Raw genomic sequence first — 16,367 nt, forward strand, 5'->3', positions numbered from 1 at the left:
ACACCAACTGGGTATCCTACAGTTGAATTCTGGTACTACCTGCAGTTACCACACACACCCTGCATGTTAAGACTCAGACTGCCTCCCCAGCACAGATGGCAATCCCAAGTCCCAGGCTATGACTGGTGCTCTGACTAACCAGCCATAAATCAGGGATTTCCCCTTCCTTGGGTTCAGTAATTTGTTAGAATGGCTCACAGAACTCAGAGAAGTGTTCTATTTTGTTACCAATTTATTATAAAGGATACAACTGGAACAGTGAAAGGGAAGAGATGCAGAGGACAAGTATGAGGGAAATGGTTTGGAGCTTCTAGGCGCTCTCCCAGCCAGCTGCTCTCCCAGCACATCCTTGTATTTGCCCACCGGATGCTCTCCAAACTCCCTCTCTAGGCTTCATTACTCTCAGCCAGAGTAACACGGACCAGAGCTGCATGATTTTGCTTTCCTTGTACAGCAGCACACAAGATTTCCAATTTCTTCACATCCTGTCTGACACTTGCTATTTTTTTTGGTAGTATCCATCCTAATGGTTGTGAGGTGATATCTCACTGTGGTTTTCATTTGCATTTCCCTGATGATTAGTGATGTTGAGCATCTTTTTAAGTGCTAATTAACAACTTGTATGTCTTTTTCGGAGAAATGTCTGTTCAAATCCTTTGCTCATTTTTGAATTGGATTGTTTGGTTTCTGTTGTTGAGTTGTAGGAATTCTTTATTATTTCAGTTTATTTTTCACTTTTTAAAAGGCTTGTGGAATGTGACCTTGAGGCTCCCAAGCTGTGTAGCCACCATCTCTTACACCATCAACATCACTTCTGAAACCCAGAGACCAGACTGCTAAGATTTGGAAAATGTAAATATAAATTTCTTATTTTTCTCAGTGACAGAAAACAAAAAGAGTCTTTTGCTTTCTTCCCATTTTTTTTCTAATTTTATCCTTAGAAATCTTAAAGGAAATCATTTTTGTGTTTTTATAAAGTTTTAATATGGTCAGTATTTTGTTTTCATAACTAGAATGCCGGGGGTGGGAGTTCTTATTGGAAATTTTTCTTTGGCAATCACCCAAATATTGTCACCTTTTCTTCTTCTTCTTCTTCTTTTTTTTTACAAGCATATATCAAAGTGTTATTTTAAATGTGTTTCCAAGCAGGCTGATAAAGGTCCCTCTTTTCCAAGGCATTTTGTAGGGAAAAAGCATGCCAGGATCCTTGTTGTTAGTTTGGATACAAAGTAAAGACTGTCTTCAATCATTACTTATTTTCTAAGACTGGTCATTTAATGGTCATTGTTCTCTGTCAAGACTGATGGCCTTCTAGATGAAATTTCTGGATGGTATGCCCATTAATCTCTATCACAAATGATAACTTTCCCAAATGAACAGCTAATAACGTCAGACTACAAAGCTCAGGTTTGAAGCATTTTCTTTCTCAGTACAAAAGGACGTACAGAAAGAGCTCCTATTCTTGCTGGTGGCTCTCTAGTGAGATGCCTAGGAGCAACAATGTTACCAGTCTCTTGAAATATGCTCAACCTGGAGATCCACCTCCATCAGCAGTGAACTATGACCCTAAACTATACAAATATTCCAAAGGATGGGGGGCGGGGAGTGTCTAGCTCATAACCTGAAATGATTTTTTTTCCTTGTTTATCTTTAAAGATCAGAGTAAAATCCACTACCCTCACCTGGCTTAACATAAATGTCCTCCCATAAGGCCGTCATCTCCCACTGTATAAACCCTTTCTTAAATTGCCTTGAGAAACTATTTTTTTAAAAAGATTTTATTTATTTATTTTCAGAGAGAGGGGAAGGGAGGGAGGAAGAGAAGGACAGAAACACTGATCAGTAGCCTCTCATGTGCCCCTAACTGGGGACCTGGCCTGCAACCCAGGCATGTGCTCTGACTGGGAATCAAACCAGCGACCTTTTGGTTAGAGGGATGATGCTCGGTCCACTGCGCCACACGAGCTAGAGTGAGAAGTTTGTTTCGACATTCCCTGTAGCCCTTCACATTACTTTCAATTGTCCTCTAAGATCAGGACAAGTGTGGGCATTTCTTTTTATTTTTGGAATAGACTCAATTGATAAGTAAATACTAAATAGATATAGTCTGGGTGGGGGTAAATGTGAGGATAAAAAATAAAGACTGTTTACAAAATATTAAGAAATACTTTCAAAACTATAATGTTATCTCATTTGATCCCCAGCTGAACCCTAGAGGAAGATATTCTTATTACAATGCTGCCTGCCTCTCAACTCATTATTTTTTAAGTATATTTTATTGATTATGCTATCACAGTTGTTCCATTTCTTTCCTCCTCTTTATCCCCCTCCACCCTGCACCACCCCTCCCACCAGCATTCCCCCAGTCTCCCCGACTTAGTTCATGTCCATGGGTCATATATATAAGTGCTTTGGCTTCTCCATTTTCTATACTATTCTTAACCTCCAGCTGTTTATTTTGTACCTACCATTTATGCTTCTTATTCCCTGTACTTTTCCCCCTATTCTTCCTCCACTCTCTCCCCACTGATAACCCTCCATGTGATCTCCATTTCTGTGATGCTGTTCCTATTCTAGTTGTTTCCTTAGTTTGTTTTCATTTTTGTTTTTTTTTTAGGTTCAGTTGTTGATATTTGTGAGTTTGTTGTCATTTTACTGTTCATAGTTTTGATCTTCTTTTTCTTAGACAAGTCACTTTAACATTTCATATAATAAGGGCTTGGTGATGATGAACTCCTTGAACTTGACCCTATCTGGGAAGCTTTTTATCTGCCCTTCCATTCTAAATGAGAACTTTGTTGAATAGGGCAGTCTTGGATGTAGGTCCTTGCTTTTCATGGCTTCAAATACTTCTTTCCAGCCCCTTCTTGTCTGCAAGATTGCTTTTGAGAAATCAGGTGATAGCTTTATGGACACTCCTTTGTAGGTAACTCTTTTCTTTCCTCTTGCTGCTTTTAAAATTCTCTCCTTATCTTTCATCTTGGGTAATGTAATTATGATGTGTCTTGGTGTGTGCTTCCTTCTGTCCAACTTCTTTGGGACTCTCTGAGCTTCCTGGACTCCCTGGAAGCCTATTTCCTTCACCAGATTATGGAGTTCTCCTTCATTATGTTTTCAAATAAGTTTTCAATTTGTTGCTCTTCCTCTTCTCCTTCTGGTACCCCTATGATTTGGATGTTGGAACATTTAAAGTTGTCCTAGAGGTTCCTAAGCCCCCCCCTCATTTTTTTGAATTCCTGTTTCTTCATTCTGTTCTGGTCGAATGTTTCTTTCTTCCTTCTCCAAATCATTGATTTGAGTCCCGGTTTCCTTACCTTCCCTATTGGCTCCCTGTACATTTTCCTTTATTTCAGTTTGCATAGCCTTCACTTTTTCCTCAATTTTGCAACCATACTCAACCAATTCTGTGAGCATCCTGATTACCAGTATTTTGAACTGTGCATCTGATAGGTTGGCTATCTCCTTGTCACTTAGTTCCTTTTCCGGAGTTTTGATCTGTTCTTTCATTTGGGTCATATTTCTTTGTCTCAGTGCATCAGTCTGGATGAATGTTTGGTTGTCGGACTTCCATACAGTTTGATTTCTAGAAGTTCTGGTTGTTTTTTTGTTTCTAAATTTGTTGTCTTTCTTTTGGTTGTGCAAGGAAACAAAGTGTATCAACCTAGGCCTCCATCTTGGCAGGATCCCCTCAATTTTTCTTAAATGACTCTTTTTACCTGTGTGGAGATTTCTACTCCTGTTTCCATCTGTGGCCAGCAGAGGGCACCCTAAAAGCAGCCCAGCAGCCCTTGTAGCTGGGTTGAAATTTGGCAATTTCTGCTATTTCACTAAAGAACCAGAATCTGGAGGTGTGGGGTTGATGGCAGTTCCAATCTGGCTTTTGAATTAAGGTTCGTTGAAGGTGCTGGATGCAGAGAGGTGGTACAGAAAGGGTACCACCTAAAGAGGCTGAAGAAATGTAACCCAATGTTTTAGGTCTCCAGATTTCTTTTTTCTTAGTAAAAATTACTCTGGATAGGACAAATAAAACTATCCTTCCTTGATATTTTGCTTACTTCTGGCTATTGTACTGCTAATAATAGCAATTTATTTGTTAATTTGGATTTTTTTCCCTTGTTTAAAAATATTTTTTTTCTAAAGCCTCACCGGAGGATATGTTTGTTGCTTTTAGAGAGAGGAAGAAAGAGGGAGGAAGAAAGAAACATTGATGTGAGAGAATCATCCATTGGTTGCCTGCCCGCAGGTGCTCCCTGACAGGGGTTGGAACCTGCAACTTTTGGGGTGCATCAGATGATGCTCCAACTAACTGAGTCACTTGGTCAGGGCTTTTCTGATCTTTTAGTATTTTTTTTCTGTATATTAAATACATCTCAAGTACAAGGACACTGGAGTTTTGTGACAGCTGATTTTGCATCAATAAAAGAACCAAGTTTAGAGACTAAGTTTATATATATTATGTATTTTATATACATGTGTTATTGTATAATGCATGTTATATATTATATATAATTATATATTATATATTTGATTTATGTGCATTTTCTGTGCCTTCAGGAAAATAATGAAGGTACATATGTCAGTAACTTAAGAATCTTTAGTGACTTTATTTCCTTTTCCATGACCATCTCAACTTTTAAGTCCTGGTGAACCCTTTTATCCTTGCGAGTCACTTCTGTGCTCTCCAGATGGATGTGAGCACTCGTGCTGAGGTGGACCAAGGGTTGGCAACTTAGCTGACCATCAGCTCTTACTCCTGGTAGTTTTCTGAAAAGGGAGGGTGTCTAGCAACTCAAAATCTCCACTTTTCTTTTTTGTCATCAGGTACTGAAGCACATGGAAAAAGACAGCATGCCCCTGTAGGATGAAGCCAGGTGAAGTCCCCAAGCCATTCCTGGGGACTTCCTGTTGAAGAAATGCCATCTCTGTGGTTTCTGACTCTCACCTCCATGCAGGTTGAATTCTCCCACGATAAACCTCGGACCTTTCTGTCCTCACTGTGTGCTCCTTGGGCTGGAATTCGGGCATTAGCTGGTGGCTTGTTAGAAATGCAGAATGTTAGGGTGCACACACCAGTTAGCATCTGCATTTAAACTGGGTAATCTGAGAAGTGTACCCCAGTCCAGTGTTTTAGACCTAATTTCAATACCAGGGGTTCTTATCCTGGGTTCACAGAATTTGGGGGTGCTGGTTAACTTGGGTAGGGAAACAGTACATCTTGATTTTCCCTGCCAAAATTTAGCATTTATTTTCATTTGAATGTATGCAAAACCACAGTTGTATTAGCTGTACTTAAGTGTGACTTTGTTATTAATAGAAGTTGGGATATTTTCATATCACCTTATAGTTTTTGCTGAAAAATCACTTATGCCCTGATCAGTATTTTGGTAGTTATTAGAGCCTCCACTAGTTCTTGTTATAATATTTCCAGGATTCTTTCTTCTTACTAAAAGCAGTATATTTTAGTACATCATATTTAGAATATATTAGAATAACATTTTCTTTGTAATGGTTTCTTTTATAGTTTTATGTATTTTATTTTATGATTTGAAAGTTATTCAGCTCTGGCTGGTGTGGGTCAGTGAACTGAGGCATCAGCCTGTGAACTGAAAGGTCACTGGTTCAATTCCCAGTCAGGGCACATGCCTGGGTTGCGGGCCAGGTCCCTGGTTGTGGGCATGTGAGGGACAACCAGTCGATGGTTTCTCTTGCACATGGATTTTTCTGTCCCTCTCTTTCTCCCCTGCTCCCCTATCTAAAAATGTATGAATAAATAAAATCTTTAAATTTACACCAATGTCTAAAAATTCTTTTTCAGAGAAGGAGGCAATAACCATCTCTAGACTGCCAGTGTGGCCTGCAACCTGTGTCAGAAGAAAAGAGAAAATTCCAGATTAATATAGTTTTTTTTCAGTAATTGTTTCGTTTTTGGCCTCAGTACCAGTGGAGATTTACTGCCTGAATGTAGATGAGCCCTGGGCATTTTTTTTGCATCTGACATGGTGGGAGGGGGTCGTCCTCAAGCCAGTGGTGGTCAGCTGTCTGCCGCTGGAGGGGGGGATGGGGAAAGAGACCGAGGGGTAGGGGAGAGAATGAGACAGGGCCGCCAGGCTGCACTGCCATATCCTCCTCATTCAAAGATGTGGCTCCTCCATGTTACTGTACAGAACTTTATTCTTCAAATTCTGTGACTGCTCACTTGGAGTATGATGTTAAAAGACTGAAAGGGGGATGGCAGCGGGAGGAGCTCTGTGAACCCACTTCCCAGGGAAACAAGGAAACTTGGTATAAATGGTATGCACATGTGGTAGGTAGCTTCTAAAACGGCTCTCAGGGATCTCCACCCCTTATATTTGCATCCTGTTTAAGGTGGGCTTGCTTCTCCTACAGAGAATGCAGCAAAAGTGATGGGAGTTTCCTTCCAAGATTAGGTTACAAAGCAGTGTGTCTTCCCCCGTTCTTGTCTCTCTGACTCTTCCTACTTGCCCAGTGTGATGAAGCGAGCAAGAGTCCATGTTTTGAGCTGCTTTGTGAAGAGGCCTGTGTGGTGGAGCAGCTGTGTGTGGAAGAACCCATCCCGGCAACAAGCGTGGGCGGGCTTGGAATGTCTCTTTGCTCAGCTGAGCCTTGAGATGATACTTAGGGTTTTTAGTTACCAAAGTAATACATGTTCATTGTGAAAATTTAAAAATATTAAAAAGCACAAATACGTAAGTTAAAAAATTTTTGGTTCATATCCTTATAAACTTTTTTGTATAATCATCACATTTGAGCAACAATTGGGACTACACTATCTGGTCACCTGCATTGTTATAGATGTAATTTATAACCCTCACAATAGTCCTTCCCGTACAGTAAGAGTGATTCTAAATCTCATTTTGTAAGAATGACTCGAGGGACACACAGTTAGCTTGTGCGACTCACCTGACAGAATGGCAGAGCCACATATATGTCAGGCTGTTTTTCTCCAGAGCCTGTGCTCACCCGCATCCCAGGTGCTTCCAGGTGAGCTGGACCACGGAGAGGACAGAACATGAAAAGGAAAAACATCACTGAGAGGAATTGTTTTTAATGTTGATTTTGGTGACTGCTTCTATCTAGGAAAAATTTAAAAATGACTCTTATTTTTCCAGCCTGGGTAGCTGGGAGCAGGATGATCCCACAAATGATACCAATTTCATGATCTGTTCAATAATACAGGTAGCTTCTACAAGGCAACAAGTATTGCCTCATTCAGACTTGCCTCTAACTCAGACAGGACTTCACACACTGTGTGGTCCAACGAGGACTTATTGTAACTGCAGTCCAGTCACTCTGCACCAAGGAGACCTGGCCTTGTGGGAGCCAGGGTGGGGACTGGGCACCTGGTGTTTGCCAGCATGGCCTACCCACACCGTGTTTCCCACAGTGGCCCCACCGTACCCAGAGGGGCACCTGGAACAGAGGGGCACCTGCAATACAGTGCAGTCAGGCAGAATGGTCCCTCCCCAACTCCACACCAAGTGGACTCCATTTCTGCCCCAACAGGGATGGGAACAATAAGTTTTTGCCAAAAGAAAGGAAGAAATCAAAACATAAAATGTACTTTTTCCCTGGGCTGCATGTCCCTGGCTTGACCTATATAACTTGTGTAATAGTGATATTATTTGTTAGAACAGCCCAGATTGTTTCAGAAAAGGCCAGAAGTCCCGCCTGGGATTTGGTCCCGAGAGTTCCCATCTTGGAATGTGTAATGTTGGAATGTGTTATGTTGATGCTGGGTCATCTGCCAACCTCAAGAACATTTCTGTGCAACGAGGTGCGCTGTGAAACACCAGGCAGTTCCCACTGAGGCCTCATCCCTGTGGTAGACCTCATCACCAGGGGCTCCCAGCCCCCATGCCAGCCCCTGCTGCCAATCCGGAAGCCTAATGGGCAAGGGTGGCAGCTTGTCCAGGGCTTAAGAGCTTTCGTGAGGGAGCCGTTCCCCATTCCCAGTTGTTCCGAACCCAACGCCTTTCAGTCACAGTTTCCACCAGACTGAGGGTGGGTCCCTGCTGCAGACCCCTGTCAGGCGTTCTCAGGACCCCTGTAGGCCCCAACGGCCAGCGACTCTGTGCTGCCACAGTCTGTGCCGCAAACAGTGCTGCTGCCAACCACAAGCCAGGCGAGGGGTTGCTGTCCAATAAGATTCTGATGACACCATTGACTGTCGGATGTCACAGCACAAGGCATGTCTCACTGCTTGTGGTGACGCTGGTGTGACCCAAGTGACTGTGCTGTGCCGTGTAAAGTCCAGCACATTCACTCTGGTACAGTATACAATAGTGTGCTTGATAATGATAATAAATGACTGTCCGTGGTTTATGTGATTACTATATTTTTCATCATTATTTTGGAGTGTTCTCTTTCTAAATATAAAAAGAGTTCTCTGCAAACCAGTTACTGGGCTACACTGCAGCAGCCTCACACATCTCTCAGTTGGGTCATTTTCCCCTGTGCTTGATTTAATCTCAAGTGGTTTTGTACCGTAACAGGCTGCTGGGCTTGTAGCCTGGCAGCAGCGGGCTTTCCTGTGCAGCCTGGGTGTGCAGTAGGCTGCACTCTCTGGGTCCATGTGAGTGCACACTATGACGTTCGTACAGGGAGGAAATCGCCTAGTGGTGAATTTCTCAGAACATGTCCCCATTGTGAGGCAGCACCTGACTGTGTGTGGAACAATTGGCAATATATCGGGACAGTCATGCCCCAGGGGTTCGAGAGGCTCCTTCTTGTTTCTCCCAAGTACTCTTCCTGGATGTAAACTTCCTTCAGTTCCCTGGGAAACACACCCTTTTACAGTTGGTGGACAATCTCTGGCTGAGCTCAGTTACCAAAGTGGTGTCTGTCGAGGATTCCATTTATTTGCTACAACGGCTACCTGAAAGAGACACAACATCTCTAAAGAGAAATCACAATTATTCTAGGCACTGCTCATTTCCTAGATCATAATCTAAGCATTGAAAGTAGATACTCAACTACCTCCAAAAAGAAGCTAATCTAAGAATTTCCTAGGCTCACAACTAAGCAATAGCTTGGAGTCATGGATTGTTAGGTCTAGCTGGCTCTTGTAGACGATGGTTTCTAGTTTTTCTCATTGGCTTCCCTACTCTACGAATTCACTAAAATTTCAGCGAACATGAGCCCTTCCTGGGGCAGATAAACCTGAGCAAACCTTTGTAAGACTGCAACGAGTGCTGTCCGAACCAGGTGGCACTGGGCTATGGTGACCTAGCTCTCTAGGACTTTTCACCATATTTGTGCATGAAAGAGATGACCGGCCCCTGGGAGTGCTCACATGAGAACATGGCAACGAACATGGGCCTAATGCCTGCCATAGTGCCTATCCTAGCAGATGGCTGGATTCAGGTGGCTGGTGCCCATCCCAACTGCCTATGGGCACAGCTGCAGCTGCAAAGTGAGTAGAAACCTCTGGGGATTTCACTCTCGGAACTAACATTTTTTTCACACATTCCACAGGCTGCCTAATGTCTTCTTAACCCTGAATTGACTCAGCATTTCTCTGAATGCAGACTAACCTCCTATGAGATCCTTCTGCCATCATCACCTAACCTACATCTTGCATGTTGCAATGTTTTTATTCCTGCTACATTACTATTCCTGACTAAGGTGAGCCCCATGATTGGGAAGTAATAATGTCCCATTTTGTGACACTGTGCCGTGATTTACAATATACCCCTTTACTCATCTGAATCTAATTTTGTTTGTTGATGGTTCGTACTGTAAAAATGAAAAAGGGGATTTCCAAGCTGTTACTACCCAACAGGAGCCACTTGGATGGGGAAATGCCCACAAGCCCAGTTGGCCCAATATTCAGAGGCCCGTGCTCTCACCAGAGCATGCCCGTTACCAAAAGGGTGCATTGCTGAGACCGGTGTGCCTTTGAGGTCATCCATGATGTTGGGCTGTTATGGAAATAAAGGGGTCTTCTTATTTTACAAGGACCCCAATAAAAATGGGCAACAAGTAAACAAACTTCTTACTGCTATTCTATTACCCTCTGAAGTTACTGTCACCAAAACAGAGTCATACTAACAGGACTGAGCCTGAGTGTCAGGGAAATGCCCTCGCTGACTTTCACACAAAGGCAGCAGCAACTGAATGTAGAAAGGTCGTGACACATGTGCATAAAGTCTACGCTACTTCTGCAAAAATAGACATGGACTTTTGCCATGATGAGGTCCTTGCAACACGAATCAGAGAAGTCGGGATGAGCAAACAATGGCTGTAAATTAAATGAACAGTCTAGACTATGGGAAATCCAGATGGCTGCTTGGATCTTTCAGGGTCCCTGGCAAACCCCATTTTTAAAAAATTTTTGCACTCCTTCACTCACCACGGTGCAATTAAGATGACTCAAATTATAAAGAAACATTGGCGGGGAGTCTTCTACAAAATTGCAAAGACAGTTTTCCACCAATGTCTGACTTGCCAGGTTCGTAATCCTGGAAAAACTATTTTTGTACCCAGAAGTCTCAAACCTCTTCCCTCTGGACACTTAGAACACCTGCAACTGGACTGCCACTCAGTATAGGTCACCAATATGTCTTTGTTACTGAATGTATGTTTTCCCTATGGGTGGAAGCTCCCCTTTCTGCAAGGTTGATGCCCTCACAATGGCCCAGAAACTGGTGGAAAATGTGCTTCCCACTTGGGATATACTTTCAATGACCTCCAGAGACAGAGACACCCACTTCACTGGGAAAACTGTATGAACCTAGTAAAAACATTACAAACTTTGGAATTATTGCTGTCTCTATCACCCTCAATCACCAGGCAAGGTTGAGAAAACTGATGGGATCCTCAGACTTAAAATCTCTAAACTTACTAAAACTGCTGGACTCACTTAGCTTAAGATAGGGGTGTCAAACTCATTTTCACCGGGGGGCCACATCAGCCTCGCAATTGCCTTCAAAGGGCCCAATGTAATTTTAGGACTGTATAAATGCAACTACTCCTTAACAGTTAAGTGCGAGCTCGGTGCTGCCACCTGGTAGAAGCCAGGTGGAGGGCCAGATTTGGCCGGTGGGCCTTGTGTTTGCCACCTATGGCCCAAGGTGTTGCCTCTGGTCTTGCTGACTTGACTGTTCACAGCAACCCATTTGGGAAACTAAGTTACTCCACATGAGATGGTCACTAGTAGACCAGTGTATACTGGTCTACACTTGCTGCTGATCCCTTGTTATCTCATACCAGTAAGTCTTTAAAGTGTTATACTAAAGCTTATCATCAACAGGTTAAAAAGCTTTTCCAGATTTCAGTTCAGAGGGTCCCGTTGGTCATGGTCTGGGACCTGGTGACTGGGTATTCTGGAAATATCACCAGAGGAAGACAGCCCTGGACCCCACTGGAGGGGACCTTACTGAGTGCTCCTGACCACTGATGCTGCTGCACAGTTAAAACGCATTTAGCCTTGGGTCTACATCTCACAGCTAAAGGAGGCTCCATCTGACAGCTGGCCCTGTGCGGGTGCTGGAGACCTTCGAATCAAATTGACAAGGAAGAGAGTAGCTGGCATCAACTTGAGACACTGGATCAAGGCTTCATAGTATAACTAACCACGGAACACTTTACTTTTCTTTCTTTCCTTTACTCTGGCATTGCCTGGAGATAGCATCCTCATTCGTACCTCCCAGGCTGTTGCTAAGGGGGGTAACCTTTCAGACTGCTAGGCTTGTCCTTAGAGATTCTGCTCTATCCATGATGCTAAAGACACCTGTTACTCCCTGTGACCCAGTTCACTTCTATCTCAATGTCGCCACAACCTATGTATGATTGACCCCTCCCCCCACCCCACAAGTCTCTTAGCAAGTTCAATTTTTATGGCCAGAGCATCCAGTGCCTTGTTTTCACCTTTCTCTAATCACAACTGTACTTGCCGAATTAGACATAAATACCCATGTAACTCTCAGTACATTTGCACCCCAGTGTTTGCATGGTTATCTAAATCAGATTTATCCCCAATTACGAGAAGATCTCACCAGCACCACTCATCTTTGCAAGGGATTTAGAACAGCTCTTTTTAAAAAATATTTTATTGATTATGCTATTACAGCTGTCCCATTACTCCCCTCATCACCCTCCACCCTGCACAACCTCTCCCACACACATTCCCCCCCTTTAGTTCATGTCCATGTGTCATAAGTTCTTTAGCTTCTACATTTCCCATACTATTCTTACCTTCCCCCTGTCTATTTTCTGCCTACCATCTATGCTACTTATTCTCTGTACCTTTTCCCCTCTCTCCTCCTCCCACTCCCCTGTTGCTAACCCTCCATGTGATCTCCATTTCTGTGGTTCTGTTCCTGTTCTAGTTGTTTGCTTAGTTTGTTTTTGTTTTAGGTGTGGTTGTTAATAATTGTGAGTTCCCTGTCATTTTACTATACATATTTTTTATCTTCTTTTTCTTAGATAAGTCCCTTTAACATTTCATAAAATGAGGGCTTGGTGATGATGAAGTCCTTGAACTTGACCTTATCTGAGAAGCACTTTATCTGCCCTTCCATTCTAAATGAAAGCTTTGCTGGTTAGAGCAATCTTAGATGTAGGTCCTTGCCTTTCATGACTTGGAATACTTCTTTCCAGCCCCTTCTTGCCTGCAAGGTGTCTTTTGAGAAATCAGTTGACAGTCTGATGGGAACTCCTTTGTAGGTTACTGTTCCCTTATCTCTTGCTGCTTCTAGGATTCTCTCCTTCATTTTTACCTTGGCTAATGCAATTATGATGCGCCTTGGTGTGTTCCTTCTTGGGTCCAACTTCTTTGGGACTCTCTGAGCTTCCTAGACTTCCTGGAAGTCTATTTCCTTTGCCAGATTGGGGGAGTTCTCCTTTATTATTTGTTCAAATAACTTTTCCACTTGTTGCTCTTCCTCTTCTCCTTTTGGTACCCCTATAATTCGGATGTTGGAATGTTTAAAGATGTCCTGGAGGTTCCTAAGCCTCTCCTCATTTTTTTTGAATTATTTCTCCATTCTTTTCTGTATGGTCGTTTCTTCCTTCTGCTCTACTCCATTGGTTTGAGTCCCAGTTTCCTTTCCATCACTATTGGTTCCCTGTGTATTTTCCTTCATTTCACTTATTGTAGCCTTCATTTTTTCTTCTAATTTGCAACCAAATTCAACCAATTCTGTGAGCATCCTGATCACCAGTGCTTTGAACTATGCATCTGATAGGTTGCTATTTGTTGGTTGCTTAGTTGTATTTGCTGTGGAGCTTTGATCTGTTCTTTCGTTTGGGCCATTTTTTTTTCTTGTTGCGTCTATTTCGTATGAGGGGTGGAGCCTTAGGTGTTCACCAGGGCGGGGCAACCCAGTTGCTGGGTTGTGACGTTGTATATGGGGGTGGGGTCCGAGAGAAAACAATGGTGTTTGCTCTGCTTTCTGCCAGATTTCAGTCCCTTCCATCACTTCCCCCAAGCAAACTGGGCCCTTCTGGTGCTAATTCTCGTGTTGGTGGGCTTGTGCACATTCTAGGACCCTGTGGGTCTGTCCAATGCACTCTCCTGTGAGGCTGGGAATCTCTCCTTATGTGTTAACCCCCACAGGTGTTTTCAGTCAGTGTCTGGAGGCTCTATTTCCCGGCGCTGAGATTCTGGGTTGTGTGGTCTGTCTCACTGCCCAATTTCATCTGGTTTAACTGCGCTCAAATGTGGGATCGTCTGGACAGCCAGGCACTTTGCGCGCAGTGCCTCGCTTCATAGTTGCCGCCTCGCTAGGTCTGCCAGCCGCCTGAGTGCCCAGGGTCCGACCGCTGCTGTCTCGTGCCCGGGATGCCTTATGTGCCTGGTGTCACTGCTCTTTGTGCCACGACCCCTCTCCACCTGGCCGCCCAACTCTGCCCTTCCTACCAGTCTGGGTGAATGTGTCTATTTTAACTCCTTGGTTGTCCAACTTCCATACAGTTCAATTTTCTGTCAGATCTGGTTGTTATCTTGTTTCTAAATTGTTGCTGACCTTATTTTGGTTGTGTGAGGAGGCACAGTATGTCTACCTACACCTCCATCTTGGCCAGAAGTCCTTGCAAAAATTTTTGAAGAAATTATAAAAATTTATTGAGCCACATTAAGAAGAACTAAAAGGAGAGATATGCCATGTTTATAGGTTTAATGACTCAAAAGTATAAAAATAAATGTTAGTTTTTCCCCAACTGTGCCCCAGTAGAGCTCTCCCCTGTGATTTCAGCAGTGCCCTGCTGACTACATCCTCACAGGTTTTGTCAGCACCCCAGTGGGGTCCCTGTCCCAGGCAGTTGCTCCTGGGAACCAGCCTTGTCCTCCTGACTGTAAGCAGCTGTCTCATTGCAGCCCAGAGAACTTCACCATTGCTTGGCTGCAACCACTCTCTTTCCAGTGAGGTCTGAACTCCAGCCTTGGGTCCAGGGCCTCCTTGCAAATTTATCTGTTCCTTAGACAATCTCCAGCCCTTGAGCATTCTTTTGAGTTCTCTTTTATGCCCTTTTAGTTGCCAAATTCCTTATACATAATTAGTTTTTTTATATTGCATAGCCCTTGTTCAAATGCTGTGTTGTTTGTGTCTCTTAAGTGGATCTGACTGATACACTAGTAAGAGTAAAGTTGAAGTTGCACATATGTAATATGTGTGATCAGAAATTGTGTGTGTGTGTGTGTGTGAGAGAGAGAGAGAGAGAGAGAGAGAAACTTGCACATGTACGGCCAAGAGCAAATACGAGACTATCCATAGCAGTGTTGTTCAGCATAATCTGGAACTGAAAATGAATCCACCAGGAGATAAACTGGCTGTGGGATGTGAAAGGAAGAGATGAGTTAAAGATATCACCAAGGTTTTTAACATGAACAACTGGAAGATAAGAGTTGCCATTTCCTGAGATTGGGGAGTCTGCAAGAGGATGGAGGTTTTGATGTTGGAAGGGAATATCAGAAGACAGTTTTAGACATCTTAAACTTGAGATGAGGCATTCAAATGGAGGTGTCAACAGGCAGTTGGATATGCCAGTCTGGATAGTGAGCCTGGATTATCATTGAAGTTGTACATTTGAGGGTCCTTGGCATACTGAGGGTCCTTAAAGTCAAGAGTTTGCATAATGTCACCAAACATATGTGACACTGGGACACTCTTCTTGGATGACTGTCATAATCTCACCCCTCCCACTAGTTCAGTGGTTGTGTCCACCCCCCATCTCTACCCCAAAAAGGTCATCTTCCTTTGGCACCCAGAGTGACCATCTAAAAGTGTAAATCAGATTATATAACTTCATTGTCTGAGTCTCTCCAGTGGCTTCCTGCTGCCTGTAGACTATGGTCCAAACTCCTCACCAAGAGAATCTGGCTGTTCCTCACACCTGCATCTCACTTTATTCTTCTTCCTCTGTTCTCTCCAGACCAGTCCCCGTACTGGGCTACGTTGTTTATTCTTCAAATTCACAGAGTGTTCTCATTCCAGGGCAGTTGTACCAGCAGCTCCTTCAGCCTGGAGGGGAACCTCATCTTTCCTGCTCCTCCTTCTCACTCAAATTTCAGCTCAATGTGCCACATCTTTACACAATCCCTTCCTGGACACTCTGGCTAGAATATTTGCTCACTAGTCTCTTTAACAGGACACTCAGTAGCACTTTCTCATGGCACTGATATGCACCATTGTGTCAGCTCTTTGCATATCATCCATCTCCCCTTCTGGAAGCTCAGCTCCCCCAGTCTTGCCTATGACTGTGTACTCATATTCCCAGTGCCTTGAACAGCGATGCCACCTGGTAGACAGTCAATAAATGCTTGCTGAATAAATGACTTACAGGATACTGCATCCTTTTTAGCTTCTAAATCAGGGACAGTCCTCACTAGCGTGGCTCAGTTGATCAGAGTGTCATCTTGCAAACTGAAAGGTCACAGGTTGAATTTAGGGTCAGTGCACATACCCAGGTTGCAGGTTCAGTTCCCAGTCAGGGTGTGCATGAGAAGGAAACAGCTCATGTTTCTCTCTCTCTCTCCTTTCCACTCTCTCTAAAACCAATGCAAAATATGTCATAGGGTGAGGATTAAAAAAAAATCAGGGAAGAACCTTGGGCTGCCATTTTAATTTTGTCCAAGCATTATCTTTCTTCGTGTTAGCCTTTTAGTCCTTCACCAGCTCCCCCGCAGGCACAAAAGCCCAACAGTGTTATAAAGATATTAGAAAGAACACTTTATTCCGAAGTCTGTGAATCAGAGGATTGTGTAAAGAAGTTACTCTAATCTGAAGGTCTGTACGCAGTGGATCACACTGGATGACTCCAAAAGGTGACGGTCAGCCTCCCCAGCAGCCACTCCCCAGAGGGTCTGTGGAGGCTCCAGCCAGATCTGCAACTGCGGCTGCTGTGGT

The 16,367-nt window shown here is 43.5% G+C and overlaps 1 protein-coding gene across 1 annotated transcript in view; it reads left to right on the top strand.

Annotated features, from left to right (window-relative positions):
• The window catches only part of SLC35D2 (solute carrier family 35 member D2), a 66,497-nt gene extending 60,545 nt beyond the window's left edge, over nt 1-5,952 (top strand). Inside the window, exon 12 of the mRNA XM_045839840.1 lies at nt 4,822-5,952. Coding sequence (XP_045695796.1) covers nt 4,822-4,828 — 7 coding nt within the window. The 3' untranslated portion in view covers nt 4,829-5,952. The remainder of the gene's footprint in view (nt 1-4,821) is intronic.
• Nucleotides 5,953-16,367: the final 10,415 nt, after the last annotated feature.

This window comes from Phyllostomus hastatus, unplaced genomic scaffold, assembly GCF_019186645.2.
Source record: "Phyllostomus hastatus isolate PE091 unplaced genomic scaffold, TTU_PhHast_1.1 phas_contig_312, whole genome shotgun sequence".
In the NCBI taxonomy this organism is placed as follows: domain Eukaryota; kingdom Metazoa; phylum Chordata; class Mammalia; order Chiroptera; family Phyllostomidae; genus Phyllostomus; species Phyllostomus hastatus.